Genomic DNA, 15,875 nt, shown 5'->3' with positions numbered 1-15,875 from the left:
TGAATGGACTTGTGGGGGCTGCACTCGAATGACGTATGGTCATGTTCAACATCCTCGGCACTTGTGCTTGGCTTACCCACCCGCTTCCTCGCCAGGATGCTACCAGTCTCCATAAACTTTTTGTGACACTCACAAATCATTATTCTCGATTGTGCCTGCCTTCCATAGGTTGACCTGAAGTTTAATGCGAGTAGCCGATTTGGTCTCGAGAAGCAAGGAAGCAGACTGCGCTTTTTCTTGTGGGGACACCACGTGCAATAAATGTGATGTCATGTGTCACATTTGATACCTGGAAACGCAAAAAGGTCAATAAAGCTCTGAGAAATGTCCTTTCACATGCAGCAAAATGCATCATTGTATCCCAGGTCATTATTAGTTCCATACTGGGTTCACCGGAGGGAACTATAGGTTTACTGTCCGTCTGTCCGTCCATCCGTCTCACTTGTGGTTTTTCCAACTTTTTCCCATACCCTCCAACATATTCAACTGAAACTTGGTACATGGCTTTATTATGATAAGTTGCAGAAAAGGTTCGAGTTTCAGGACATTTTGTTAATTTTTCACAGTTATCCCCTTTTTAGACTTAGGAAATATTACATATTATGCCTCAGACAGTGTTCAGCTGCTCTGACTCCACCCCACTGCTTTACACCCATTGGCTGGACAGATGGTCTGACTCCACCCTCATAAAATCATGTGCCACCATTGCATGAAGCAGCACAGATTGGCAGGCCTCAGGCCTTAGGCCTGGGTGTTAGTCCATGGCCCAGTGCAAGTGGAATGATCCCAGGTACATAACCACGATGTACTGTATATGCACATGAGCAGTATGCATGTTTATACTTCATGTATGTACATCGGGTTATTTTTAATACAAAATCGGCAAAGCTTAGAAATGAACAAAACACGGTGGGTTCGAAAGGTTCTTCTTCTTCGTTATTGTTCCAGTATTGGCTCGAGCGTGCATTAAATGCAAACAAAATTTTAACTCTCGAACGTTCATTGGAACTGGTAGAGGACATTTATTGCAAAGCAATTCTCACTCTCGTTTTTTTTTTATGGTTTGAATTTGGAACGGTAATTAGCGGACACCCTGCCATTTCATCCCATCACCCATTTGGGTATATCCACTAGTATTAATAACAAGTAGAGGTACATTCAAATACCATGCCAAATAAATAAATAACATATCCTCCCGCAAGCGACGGTGACTGGCGATGCCATTGTGCAGCACGTGGAGATGGAATTGGGAGGGAGCGGTGTACAATAATTGATTGATTAATTGCGTAATTAAAATAAATAAATAATAATCGTAAAATTAACTTAGAAATCAATTGGTTAATATCATACCGAAACCACCACCGTTTCATTCAAATGTGTAACTTTTTGAAAATCAAGTAATTAATTGAAAAATGAATAATTAATTGATTAATCAAATCCAAAATACCCTTGAGAGCCAAATCACTTGTTCACTGTCGTATCCAAATATATCAGCTTCCTAGCTCAAAAGGTACTTGAGATATTTCCCAGATGAGAAAGAAAATAAATAAGTCATAAGTCGATAATAAGTAATGAATCAATCAATTGATTAATCAAAAAAAATATATCATTTTTGCCAAAGCACTTGTTCACTTATGTGTCCAAATTTCAGCTTCCAAGCTCAAAGGATGGCTGATATATCGCCCGGACAAACAAACAAGACGACAAACAAACGGAGTGAAAACTGAGTACGCTCTTTCGGCGCAAGTCATCGCCGGCGCCTTCGGCATCCAGCAATGACATTATGCAGCACCTGGAGATGGAATAGCGAGAAGTGGTGTACAATAATAAAAAAAATTAATCTTAAAAGCATACTGTACAGTATTTGTCCAATAATGTGCTAATATACTTTTTCATCAACGTTTTTTTTTATTACAAGTCGAGGAAGACTTCTGATGCAAAGGAAGAGAGGAAGGCATTTGATGGCAGGTCAGACAGCGTGGGTGTTGGAAGAGCTATTCCCATCAAACAGGTCAGTTCTATTTCTACTTCCATCTTGAGGATTGTGTTTGAGTGATCCATTTATTGGATACTTTAAAAAAAAAGTGTTAATATGTGTATCTAGAATAGTACAACATAATTTTCGAACAAGATTTTTTTTTAATGAAGCGAATTACAGACGACATATTGCTATAAACAGTACAAGGTAATAGAAAAAAAATCTAATTTTATTTTGAGAACTATTCACCCGAGTGACGCGAGACTGCTTTGCAGTAGATTTTGAGTTTCTGAATCATTAGATAGTTTGATAAAATCTCATTGCAAATACAAAATCATTTTTGCACTGATGAGATGTGCTACTGTCTATGTAATCGGTTTCATTGAAGCAAACATCTCTTTATTCCTCTCTAACTCTTTAGGTACAAATTCTCCATCCATTTAAACTGGGCTTTAACACTGTGTGCCATTACGCTGCGATTCTATCCCAAACTTGCATTATTTGTTTCAAAATATAATCTTTATATTTGCAAGAAATACAGTTGGCCACAAAGGTAGCTCTGTGATGCAGTGCTCTTGCCTCCAATGCAAATAACCTGCAATAAAAAGTATACAAGTTTCAAACAATATTTATTAAAGAAGCTTTGTACGCATGAGGCCACACCAATTTTATTCTGGAGAAGGAGAGGAAGAAGCTAGGAGAAGGAGGAGGGAGAGATGGGAGGGGTGAGGTGAGGGTGGGGGGGAGTAGAAGGAGGGGACATGAGTTGGAGGGGTTCTGAAGAGGGGGACACACACAAGGGGTGGGGTTAGATGACATGGGCATGTAGGGGGTGATGAGGGGGAGGGCATTGACATGGAGGAATTTTTTTTAAATTATTTTTAATGCAGAATCAAGGCTCGTGGAGGAGTGCGAACGTATAATGGATCGGGACGCAACAGAACAAAATGAACACCAGAAGGAAAGAGGGGGAAAACATACATGAGTGGGGTTGAGGGAAAAAATAGAGAGGGACTAGGAATATAAATGGCATGAGATAGAATGAGGAGGGGAGAGCACAGGGGGTGGACAAGATGGATACAGAAGCAAACTCTTTGGAAGGAAAAACAGGAACGTTGGAAAGAGGTGGGCTTGGGGAGAGTTAATGGAGGTAGAAAATATCATGGTTTTGGAATGGGGATGATCTGAGAAGATGAGAATAATGAGATTGGAGAGAATGTGAAAGTTGATTCCACAGCTGAGAGAAAGGAGGACTGAATGAGTGGAGGTGAGCAGTGGTTCTGGATTTTGGAAGTCTCACGAGAAGAGGCTTGTTTGCAAGCCTTGTGCGTTGTGCAGAAACATGAGGGGGAGGGAGAGGGACCGTACACTGTCAGTAAAGAGGGTGCAAGACGAGAAAGGAGTCCATAGAAGACAGAGAAGCCACTGCTCTGTCCGTGACGTGAAGGTTATAGGCCCATAAACTCCGCTTCACCATGGGAGAATCCAATAATCTTGAATGCATTGGTTTCCCCAGCGTCAAGCTGACCAAAGTGTGAGGCAGGAGCACCAGCCCAAAAGGGGTGGGTGGGGGAATATGGGGGGAAATGGGAGGGGGAAAGCTGAGAGGATGTGGGGCAGGGGCAAGCAGCGAGGTGGAGGAGCAGGGGGAAACTCAGAAGTGGTGGGATGATGGGGAAAGCAGTGAATGGGGAGGGTACGGAGATGGAGGGGTTTGGCATCATTAATACATGTGAAGGAGAATTGATTGTCGTGTGGACACAACCTCTGCAAAATTGACTTCTCACAATCCCCAAACTGGACATATGGAGACAGACTTAATGGGAGGGGTGGAAAAAAATGTTTTTCATTGAAGACACTGAGGAAAGTGGAGCTGTAGGTACAAGAGGAGGTTGGATGAACTAATTGTTTAGTCGTGAAAGCATTTTGAGAAATAAGCCTTGTGAAAAAAGAAGAAAATATTATCATTATTATTATTATTATTATTATTATTATTATTAGAAGAATATAAGGGTTGTTCCTGAGAGTGAGAGTGTGAGATTGTGAGAGTGAAAATGAAAATATCGCAGGGACTACGTTCTTGGAAAATGCTGTGATAGTTAAAACCAAGGGCCTATTGGAAAATGGGTGTTAGGTTCCTGGACTTTGAGAAAATATAGAGGAAGGTGGGCGGCAGCTAAAATATACACATCACAATTGAAATAAACACATACAATTATATATAAAGTATGTTAACATTTAAATAAACATGTAAATAAAATAGAGTGGGTAAGAATATTACATAATCTGTCAAAAATATATACTACAAGACTGAGCTCAGGTGGATGATGCTGTTGGAGTGGGGAGGGGGATTCAGCGATCATAAGACCAGCTTTATGACAGTCACCTGCTGCATTGCCACATAGGAGGAGGGTAAAACGATCCTTCACCACCTTGAACCCCAGAGCAGATCTTTCCTGCTTTCATCCTCTTCCACAATAATCCCATCTCATCAGCATTAAAGACCTATTCTGGCATAAATCCATTTGCCTCAATTAGTTATATGGGCTACGGTGGGTAGTTCTCCGCAGCATCCATGGTCTGCCGATGCTGGTTCCCCAATTAATTTGACATTATGGAAGCCAAATCTTCTTTTGAAGTTCTCAAACCAGCCCTTGCTGGCATGGAACTTGAGTATTCGGCCCCGTGTGTCTCGTGGAAATGGTAAATGTCCAATATCTCCCGTATCACCAGTCCATTCAAAGTCACTTTTTTCTGTTTGGCCTCGATCCAAACATTAAGGGCTTTTCCCATCCTTTCAATATTAGGATCACGGGACTGGAATGACACGCTTGCACTTTACGGAGCACTAGTGGCAACACTTGCAAGGATATTTGACTCGCTTTGACTAATATGCCGCACATTCGATTCATTTATCCCGTAATGGCCACGACCCACAGATGCCACACCTTCACCTCCTGCTAACCTATCTAACAACTATGTTTTTTTTCATACGTCGTCGTAACCTTTCTCTATGATGCCAACTTTGTAACGTTCACATCACGGATGCTAACTCCAAGTTTCCCATCTCATTTGAACAAGGATATAGAGAATCAGATAATCGGACCCCGCTATTAGTGGATGCGCTATTCGCAGAACCCGCGTATTCGCAGTTTATAAAATGTGACCTGCTTCAACATTCGTAGCCCTGTGTTTGCGTATCTGCGGGATTTTTTCACGTTTTTTTGTTGTTGTTTTTGCGTGTTCTCGGGTTTTTTGCATGCATATTCACGTTTTTTTTCACGGGCTTTTTCGTTGTTTTCCAGGGATTTTTGATTTTTTTTCTCCTCATGAACCGCCAGAAACCGATCCCCCCTTTTTCCATTGAAACAATGCCCCACTATTCGCAGATTCGCTCTTTGTGGCATTTTCCAGGAATGTATCCCCCGTGAAGAGCAAGGTCGGACAGTACTTTTGAGCCTTTTTGGGTTGCTTTGTGTGCTATTTGAAAGTTTTGGATTTTTCTTGTTAATTTCCAGTTTGGGACTTTATAATGAGAGAAGAGGAACTTTGGTGAGTTGTTTTACACCGATTGCCAGTACGAATGGGAAAGCATGGTGAAATATTTTGTCTTTTGAATGGAATGGCATTATTGCTGCATTGGCTCTCCCATCCCACTTTTGCATCCTTATCAAGTCGGGTTGTATAATTACAGTTTCTAGTGTTGTAGCCCTTGTTTTGTAACTTATTTATGCAAATCGATATTTTGTATTGTTGGAGTAATTTTGTAGCCACTTGCTTTATGTGGTCACCTTTTCTTTGCAAAATAAACAAATAACGTACATATGTATTATGCAACCATCTTTGCTTTACAAAAGGGTGACCAACAATTGAACAATGTGTTACTTCACTTTATTATTTATTTATCTTATTAGGGAATTCTCCTGAAACGCAGCGGAAAGTCCTTGAATAAAGAATGGAAGAAAAAGTACCTGACTCTCTGCGATAATGGCATTTTGACGTACCACCCCAGTCTGCACGTAAGCAATGCTTTGCACCACCCTCTTGAGATGCATTGTTTTCATTATTCTTCCACATTTTGTTTCTACCAATTAAAAGCTGTGATATACTGAATATATATATATATATATATATATATATATATATATATATATATATATATATATATATATATATATATATATATATATATATTAAACTTGCGATTGTTATGTTCAAGGGCAAAATAAATATTTTGAGCCTTGACACATAAAGAAGGCCTGTCTCTGCAGGACTACATGCAGAACTCTCATGGGAAACAGATTGACTTGCTTCGCACAACTGTCAAAGTTCCTGGAAAGAGACCACCTCGAGCAACGGGCACCGGATCTGGAGCCAGCCCCAAAGCCAATGGTCTTGCTAAGGGTGTGAGCAGCATTCAGCTAACTGGCTCACAGGGTGAGCTTGCACCCAAACCATAACAGAATAGAGGTAGATTTTGTTGCACTCATGAAATGTCTATTGCTAACTCGGCTGTGCTTGTAAACACTGTAAGGGCTGATCTACTGATTACTTATGCATGAAGGCAGGAGAAGGGTGGGGGGGGGGGGATGGTGATGGAAATACTTTAAGAAAATGTAAAATGAAAGTGAGAGGGGATTGCGGAAGGAGGGAGAGAAAAATCCAAAATAGAGATGAGAGTCATAGATTTGAAGAGAGTTGGCACAAGGAGGAAGGTGGTTTCAAAATTCTACCATGTTGTGTATGTAATAAATAGACAATCACAAAGATGGCCAACGTAACCTGCACTTATTTTTTTTGAAACAGGATTTAAGGCTCATGGAAAAGCTGTCACACACCACATGCACACACATGCAGACAGTGGAATTGGATTCCCAATATAATTGAATTGCAGACACATACGCATCCTACGATATAATCCTACTACTTGGTGTGCCAAAAAAATCGAAACACTTCGTTTTTATTCACCGTCAATTTAATTTTTTGTTTTTTTTTCTCTTATTTCAGATAATGATAGATTAGCTCTTATAGGAAACAATGCCATGGACAAATGAAGAAAAGACTTTTCCTGTAGAATCCTTCATTGAAACTCAAAGAAAGTTCAAGAGAAAACTTAACTGCAGAGATGCCCCTATAAAGAGAGAAGATTGGGACCATACTCTGTATAGAACGTTGATGCTGCTTAAGTAGTCTCCTTGGTTATTGGGCACAATCCTGGACGGGTCGCCACTCCGCCACAGTATACCAGCATTCTGGCACTCATTTTTCCAACCTCGGAGGAATGACAGGCCGAGTTAACCCCACCTGGTATTAATTCAACAGCTGAGTGGGATTTTAACTCAGGACCCTAGGATCCAAAGTCCACCACCCTAACCATTAAGCCAACACCAAGCTGCATATACCCCTATGCAAAGAGAGAATATTCAAATGGACAAGGAAATTTTGAGAGCAAGGAACTGTGCACCACTTAAACTGAAAATCAATGTACAGAGCAACTCATTCTGTAGAAGCCCTTCACCGAGAATTCAAGGGGTGTTTTAGACGGTCCCACAGTCAGTCGGAAACAGTCCAAAAAGGTTGCTTCACCACAGCAGTCAAGAACTTGGACTAATAGTGTCAAGTCTCAGGAGGATTCTACATGATGACATGAAACGTTATCCAGACAGAATATAAGTTAGACACAAACTCACTGACCCAGCCAAAAACAAGCAATCTGAAATGGCTTGGTGGTTTGTGGAGAAAATTGAGAAGGGGCCTGGTTTTCTCACCGACATTTGGTTCTCTGACGAGGCTCACTTTTTGCTTGATGGCCAAGTCAACTCAAAGGAAGATGTCCACTGGGACACAGAACAGCCCAATGAGGTTGGCCAGTGACCCTTGCATTCAATCAAGAGCACGGCCTGGTGTGTAGCATGGCATCATTGAACTATTCAGGTTTGAAGATGAGGGCGGTAAGGCCATGACCGTCGACTCCTGGGTGCTACATTAAAGTGCTGAATGAGTTCTGGGCTGCTTTTGGTCACAGGATAAACTTTCAAAGAGAAGAACAATGGTTTCAGCAGGATGAGAGAAGAGCAACCTCTCTTTCAAAGAGAAGAACAACGCAGCGATTTCCTTCACCCTAACCTAACCCTAACCCGAACAAACCCTAACAAACCCTACATGTAACATACCCACAAAATAGGGTATGTTAAAACACACTACATGGAATGAGTCCTGTGAGTGGGTGATAAGTTATTTCAGTAAGAAAGTGATTGGCTGATACTTCAGCATCAAGTGGTCTCCACATTCCCCTGATCTGAGCCCACAAGATTTTTTTTTATCTTTGCAGATGTCTCAAAGATGATGTGTACAAGGATAATCCGAGAAGCATACTTTGTCCACCTGTGTCATGTGCGAGCAAGTTGCTGTTCGTGGCTATCTCCACACGTGGATGGGTTTCAGTCGTTGGAATGAAGACCTATTCGGTCTCAAAGTATCTGTGTGTGTGTGTGTGTGTGTGTGTGTGTGTGTGTGTGTGTGTGTGTGTGTGTGTGTGTGTGTGTGTGTGTGTGTGTGTGTGTGTGTGTGTGTGTGTGTGTGTGTATGTATATGTACAGTATTGTTTTATTGTTTTTTATATATATTGTTTTGAGAAGTTGTGGGGTCATCCAGGGTTGAACAAAATATGTATGTATATATGGATATTTAATATTATATACTGTTCTATAAAATACATCCCATCGCTTCACTGATGGAAATATTAGGATATTAAGGGGTTGGGGGGGGTGGAGAGGGAGGATGGGTGTGGGGGGGAGAGGGAGGGAGGGAGAGAGAGGTAAGAGTGAGGAAGGGTGGGGGTTGGAGTGAGGAAGGGTGGGGGGTTGGAGTGAGAAAGTGGGAAGAGTGAGGAAGGGGGGGGATGGGGAGGGCGAAACACCTCACCAAACATCGCTATACACTCTGGGAGGAGGGTTGGAGCAATGAGGATGGGAGGGAGGAGGAGGAGGAGGGAAGGGGGTTTAGGAGGAGCTAAGCATGAAGGGAGGGGGTTCTGGACTTGCATTTGGAAGTAGGACTTGTAGAGAAGGTGTGGGTTTGTATAGGGTTGAACAAAATAGGGTATGTTAAAACAGCATGTTATTATAGCATGTGGAGACAACACGGAGATGTCGAGGGGAGGGTCTTTTGGAGGAGTTAAGTGTGAGGGGAAGGGAAGGCGGCATGAGGGGCTGGCAAGGGAAGGCAGTGTGAGGGTGGACTTTCCTCCCATGAACTGCTAGATACCCTTCGGGGTTGACAGGCATGATGCCGTCATGATAACGTCATCATCACGACGTTGGTCCAAGTCAGGAGAATTTCACAATACCATTAATACTTTTCCCGACTTCTTAATAACATCAATGGTACTTCCTGGTTGTGATTGGTGAATGTAACTCAATGTGTCCACGTGGCAGATGGCATGGATGCCCTTTGGGGTTGGCAGGCATGATGCAATCATGATGAGGTCATCATCAGATGTTGGTCCAAGTCAGAATTGCATAATTACATATATTTAGTCTCGAAGGGGTACCTGGCACTGCCTGTATGGGTGAGCTTTTCCCGGTGGTAGTTTTGGCACATGTTGTGCATTGAAAAGCAATGGAGTTATTGGCTTCATGGTGGTTACCTTTTGCCTTCATGCCGGCGGCCACACTGCCTGAACCCATATCATAATATTCACATCTTGCGGCTTTGGTGTCATGAAAACAGACTTCAAGGCCAATGTCTGGTAGCTTTAAACCTTGCCCAGATTCTAAAGTACCAACACCCACATTTTGGGCCCTGAAGGTGCTATGGTACGGCCATGAAAGAATAACGTACATACAAACACACACGCTTGAAAGTATTTATAAGATGTATAGGTGTACTGTAGATCTGTATATTTTTATTTTATTTGATGTACCATATGATCTTTACAGAGTGTTGGTGCTGCCCGAAGCAGTTTATTGGCAAGGGTTATTCTGGGTGGGTTGCCATTGCCTTCCCAGCATTGTGTTTCCATACTCCAACCTTTTAAATGCTGACCATCAACCACAGAAGAAGCACATTCCATGTTTTTAAAGTGTTTGGTTTGACTCAGTCTGGATTTGAACCACCGACCGTGCACTCGAACCATTAACACACACACACGTTCTGCTTTGGAAGCCCCTCACACATCTCCTTTACAATGGAGGGACAAATGTGTATAACGTGCTTGTGCTATGCAGGGGGTGCATTTGCAGACCCAGGCCTTGGGACTCGTGGTGACGGAATCCATCTTCGCTCCTTCTCTATGTGCGGGGCAGAGCAGTGGGGAGAGGCAGCAGCTTCTGGCTCTTCTTCCTTGAACAGCAATGGTAAAGCTTCTTGTATTATGCAGTGCTTCAGAACTTATTGGAAGGTTTCTTCCTGATTAATTGAACTCGGTTCTTCTCGTGCATGCATCGTGTCATTAACCTCTGCCATCTTCGAAGATGGATGGAGGTTACTGTTTTCACCCCTTTCTGTTTGTTTGTTTGTTTGTTAGTGAACAGTATTACGGAAAAACTCCTCGACGGATTTCGAGGGTTAGGTATGGTCCAAGGATCATGCCATTAAATTTTGGATTTGGTCCCCCCCCAAAAAAAAATTGTTCGAGAAAAAAATTTTTTTTTTGCATTTCTACATGTTTTAAGTGATTTCCAACCCCCCCCAAAAAAATTTGTTTTTACCCCCCCCCCAAAAAAAATAGAGAATTTTTTTTTTTTTTTTTTGCATTTCTACATGTTTTAAGTGATTTCCAACCCTCCCCAAAAAAGTTGTTAGAGAATTTTTTTTTGCATCTCGACATGTTTTAAGTGATTTCCAACCCCCCCAAAAAATTGTTACCCCCCCAAAAATAGAGAAAAAATTATTTTTTTTGCATTTCTACGTTTTAAGTCATTTCCAACCCCCCCAAAAATTGTTACCCCCCAAAAAAAATTGTTGGAGAAAAATAATTTTTTTGCTATTCTACATATTTTAAGTGATTTCTGACCCCCCCAAAATTGTTTGAGAAAAAAGAAATTTTTTTTTGCATTTTTACATGTTTTAAGTGATTTCCAACCCCCCCCCCCCCAAAAAAAAATGTTGGAGAAAAGAACTATAACTGTCAGCACTGTTGACATCATATTTAATGAATAAGATACAAGGTTCACTCGAGTGATCCAGCAGTATTGGCGGCGGAGGTTTTGCACTCTCCCGAGTGCTCCCCCTCTAGTTTCACCTGAATCAGAGGCAAAGAACTCACACTGTCTATGTCTCTTCTACTCACCTCCCCTCTTCTTCCACCACCCCCACCTCCATTTATCTCCCTGTCTATACAAACTCTACAGTGACTGGAGGTGGAGACTCGCTATGTCTATCTGCAGCAGTGCATTGTACAACCAGTCCCAAGATGGAGCCTCCTGTCTCTCCACATGGAAACCGCAAGAAGTCTCGGCGAAAGAAGGGTGCGGGTGGGATCCGAGCGGATGGCACTGGCAATCCTGGCGATGGTAATTTTAATCCACTCGAACACGATGGGTCGAGGTTATATGTTCAAATTACAACGACAATATGAGCGAAAGCAAATGGGACTTTGTTCGTTGCAAATGACGTCAGTTATTTCTACCGACGGAACTTGTCTGAGTACATCGCTGTTGCTAGCACTTCACCCACCGGCACCGGTTATTCGCTCGTTTTCACCTCACAATGGAATGTACGTCATATGGGATTCGCCTGTGAATGATTTAAATCACCCGAGTCACCCCCTTATTGCTGCCGAGTGGAACGTTTGACTCGACGATTGAATCACCTGCAATTTACCAGAGCAGTTGTTATCCTACATGTTCCTTGCCATATCCACCAAAATGTGTATGTATGTATATGTATATATATATATATATATATATATATATATATATATATATATATATATATATATATATATATATATATATATATATATATATATATATATATATATATATATATATATATATACATACAATGAAACAAATTTCGAAATATGGAATAAAAATACAGGAAACGATGCCAATGCATTTGGAACACACCTGGGATTCACACAAATCGATTGTTATCGTTTCACTGGCAAACACCATGCGAGTGTTACTCACCGACAGCTACGAGTAATCACCTGTGCTTCACACGGAGCCAAATCACCTTAGTTTATGGTTGTTTTACACTTCCTGTCAGGAAATGCATTCATCTCAAACGGTGCGCTTCATCTTACCAAATGATATTCACCAGACAGGATGCTGCGTTCGTGCAGTGTGTGACATTTGTCTTGTAAATGGATACTACCTTCTCAAAATCCACCAGAAGGTTGCAAAGATATGGACTTGTAGAAGTCTGATTATATATACAAATTTAATTTATTCACATTTGATTGTCTGTAATGTTCGTCAATGGTTCTCAAACATTTGCTTGAGCACTATGCTGTGTCAGCACTTGGAGTACACAAATCATAATTGACAATTTCTTACGTTCAACTATAATTTAAGTGTTTGTTGATCGTTGTCTTAATGGGGAAGTAAAGTCTGTTGACCGTTTGTATTTGGGCTGTGGATGCCAAAGAGGTGTGATGGTACCAGTAACCTAGCCAATGTCCCTCCTTGTGTTTACCTGTGTGACTCCCTCCCACTACATGCAGGAGGTATAGAGGGCTGGGGTGTGGATACGGTAAATGCATGAAAGGTCAAATTGGCCTTTATCTGTACCTCACGAGCCTCACATTTGATATGTAAACCCATGTAGAAATGATGTGCAACTTTATATTTCACAACAATAATTTTTTTTAATTATTGGTCGATTTGGTTTGTTTTCATCCAATAATACACAGGATTAGTTACATTTTTTGTTTATTATAGGAAAGAAAATGCTTCAACAAGCAATAAGGAGTGATATAATTAGTAGTTGATGAAGTGCTCAATCCAACCATCGCGTCTCTGGATGACAGCTGCCACACAGACACTGAAGTTGTCGATGACTCGGTTAAGAACTGGAGCTGGTACGCATCCGTCACTTGGGTAGTTGTCGGGAAGTGACAGGCCAGGGGAGTAGGGAGGCCATGGGTTGTCCGTCGGTCGAGAAATGAGTCGATCACCCAAGAAATGTCGTCTCAAAAACTCGAAAGCACCATTATAGTACGTATGCGGTGGTGCACCGTCTTGCTAGAAGATGACTGAATTCATCATCGTGTGTTACTTTTTTCTCAGTGCCATAATGAATCTTCTTTGTAGCTTGTCCATGTATCCACTGTTTGTGTGTTGACCGTCACCATTTGTCCGGCTTCGATCTCAAAGACGAATGGTCCTATTATCCTGCTACGTCCGATTGCACACCAAATCAGTACTTTCCCTAAAGAAACTAGTTGTTCCATATGTTTGTGCAGTTGGTGTTCTGCCGAACCTAGAGTGGCATATTCTGTTTGTTCACTGGGTTGCTGAGATGGAAGCGGGCCTCGTCACTGAAGATGATGTCTACAAAATCATGGTCGTCTTCGATCTGCTGGGCAATAAGCGGTGCAAAATTCGAACGTCTCCCTCCTACTTATTTTCGTCTGGTGCTGCAGTAACTGTATCTTGTGCGGATACAGTCTCAGACCGTCGTGTATGATTCTGCCAGCGATCATGCGAGAAGTTCTCACCAGCTGTGCAAGTCGGTGTGTTGACTTTTTCGGAGAAGCCTGCAAAGCTTCTCTTGCAGCCTCAATAGAGTCGGGTGTTCTCACTGATGGTTTTCGTACCACTGTGTCCTTTAATTCGGTCTTTCACACTTCTCATATCTCAACTTTTCAACAATATGTTTGATGGTTTTGTATCATGGAATTATTGCATTTGGATTGACCTTATGAAACAGCCTTTGTGGAGGAACATATGACTTCATCGCAAAAAAAACCGTCTCAAAAATGAGTGTCCACTGGGACAGAGAAATTGTTCGAAATGGTTGAAACTTACACGGAAGAAACTTTAAACCTTATCTTTAGGCAAGCTGAAAATGATAAAAAGAGGATCACATTAGTAAAATTATGACAGCTGTTTGAAAAGTAAGTTGCACACCATTTTGGAGTTCAGTTTGACCGGTTTCTCATCTCTTCTCTCACCTCTTTGCACATCATCATCAGATTTTGTTGGGCTAATCAAATTTTATAGTTTTGCTTGCATCATCGAAGTTCACTTCTGTTCGGCCCAGTTGAAAGTAGACTTTTGTCAAAGCATTTGTCATGCTCGATGACATCGTGGCATTCTGGTGGGCGTCTCTCTCCAAGCCCAACCGCCACAGCATTGTTGCCTCCATTTACTCCATTTGGCATGGGATTCTTGTTCTATGGCCTTCCCGACCTATCAAATGCCATTCCGTCCAATCACTGGTCCTTCATTGGTATATCCATGAGTTACATTGCCAATATTGATCTGATCAAGAATGTCGATACTTCATAAAAACGATCAGGAATGAAATGTACAGCAAAATAATTGCCACGTTAATGGACAGGTAGTGGACAAAAAAAAAAATGGAAATACCTGGGTAAATGAGGGACGTCAAGCAACGGCTTCCACAAAACTGTGGCCACGTGTTAATGAAGCAAATATCATCCCGGCATACTTAGAGTCATGAAAAAAATGCTGCACAGGCCGGGTTGCCCAGAATTATGGTGAGCATTGCTACAAGATGAGACCCTCCCAATACTCCCATCCACAGAGCACATCTGGTCACCCATTGGTTTGATGAGAATGGCACTGATGTTATCCATATGTCGTGGCCTTCTCAATCACCAGATCTGAACCCAATCATCAAACATTTATGGGATATTCTGGAATGATGCCTGATGAGTCGGTGTTTTCCACCTCCATCATGCAGGTGTGAGTCGATTGACTTTATCATGGAAGAATGATGCCGCATCGCTCCTGCAGAATTCCAGAGACTGGTGGACTCGAAACCATGGCAATACAGGCCATAGTGGCAGCGCATGGTGGCCCAACACCCTATTAAATGACTTTGCATTGGGGTTTCCATTTTTTATTTGTCCACTACCTGTATATTCAACTTCAATGAGGAAGTTTGTTTGTATTCTGTATTTGGTGTCAGTTTTAGGGGTTTTTTTCTGTTGTACAGAATAAACACAGCCCGAGCACACACTTTAAACACAGAACCCCAAAGAAAGACTTGTTTTTTTGCATGTAGAAAGTTTAAAATGTAAAACATAATTGATGCTTGTTAAAAAAGAAACTGATGGTTTAACCTAATTCGCCCCCTTTTTGACCTAAAGATGCCGATGATTCCTTCGAGTTCATCGTCGTGTCCCTGACGGGTCAGAGCTGGCACTTTGAAGCCTCCAGCAATGAGGAGCGTGAGGCCTGGGTGCAAGCTATTGAGAGCCAGATTCTAGCAAGCTTGCAATGCTGCCACAGCACGAAGCAAAAGGTATTTCATCAGTACCTATGTTCTGTTAGCCAATGTACTTGAGTGTTAGTTTTGTATGATATCCAATACTAGTTACTTCTGCCACCGAAGGTTATGTTTTCACCCTTGTCTGTCAATGAGCAGGACATCTCAAAAAGTTATGGACAGATTCGGACAAAACTTGGTGGACAGGTTGGGTTTGTGACAAACACATTGATTATATTTTGATGAAGATCCGGATCAGGTGACTGTAATTTTTAAGTGATTCTTCACCATTGAGAGATACGGCCAAAATCGATACATTGCACGATATCTCAAAAAGTTGGAGATGGATGATGACCAAACTTGTTGGAAGAGTTGATGAGGTGACAATAACAACCCGATTCGATTTTGGTTCATGTCCGGACGCAGATCCGGCCTATCAGTGGGATACAAAACGTAAAGTGTTCAACGTGGCGGAGGTGTGCTCTCTCCC

The 15,875-nt window shown here is 41.8% G+C and overlaps 1 protein-coding gene across 7 annotated transcripts in view; it reads left to right on the top strand.

The window, feature by feature from the left end:
• LOC147022337 (arf-GAP with GTPase, ANK repeat and PH domain-containing protein 1-like) overlaps positions 1-15,875 on the top strand; it is a 185,509-nt gene that overhangs the window by 129,522 nt on the left and 40,112 nt on the right. For 5 of the 7 annotated variants that reach the window (XM_085893112.1, XM_085893109.1, XM_085893107.1 and 2 more), the window contains 6 exons: positions 1,919-2,011; positions 5,893-5,997; positions 6,250-6,415; positions 10,207-10,335; positions 11,332-11,493; positions 15,267-15,421. In XM_085893112.1, coding sequence (XP_085749238.1) covers positions 1,919-2,011; positions 5,893-5,997; positions 6,250-6,415; positions 10,207-10,335; positions 11,332-11,493; positions 15,267-15,421 — 810 coding nt within the window. The remainder of the gene's footprint in view (positions 1-1,918; positions 2,012-5,892; positions 5,998-6,249; positions 6,416-10,206; positions 10,336-11,331; positions 11,494-15,266; positions 15,422-15,875) is intronic. The other 2 variants (XM_085893110.1, XM_085893114.1) reach the window with 1 other exon arrangement.

The sequence above is a fragment of the Eptatretus burgeri genome, chromosome 8, assembly GCF_056783735.1.
Source record: "Eptatretus burgeri isolate ZD-2024b chromosome 8, Ebu_testis_v1, whole genome shotgun sequence".
Lineage (NCBI taxonomy): Eukaryota > Metazoa > Chordata > Myxini > Myxiniformes > Myxinidae > Eptatretus > Eptatretus burgeri.
This window is presented reverse-complemented; position numbering and strand designations above follow the sequence as displayed.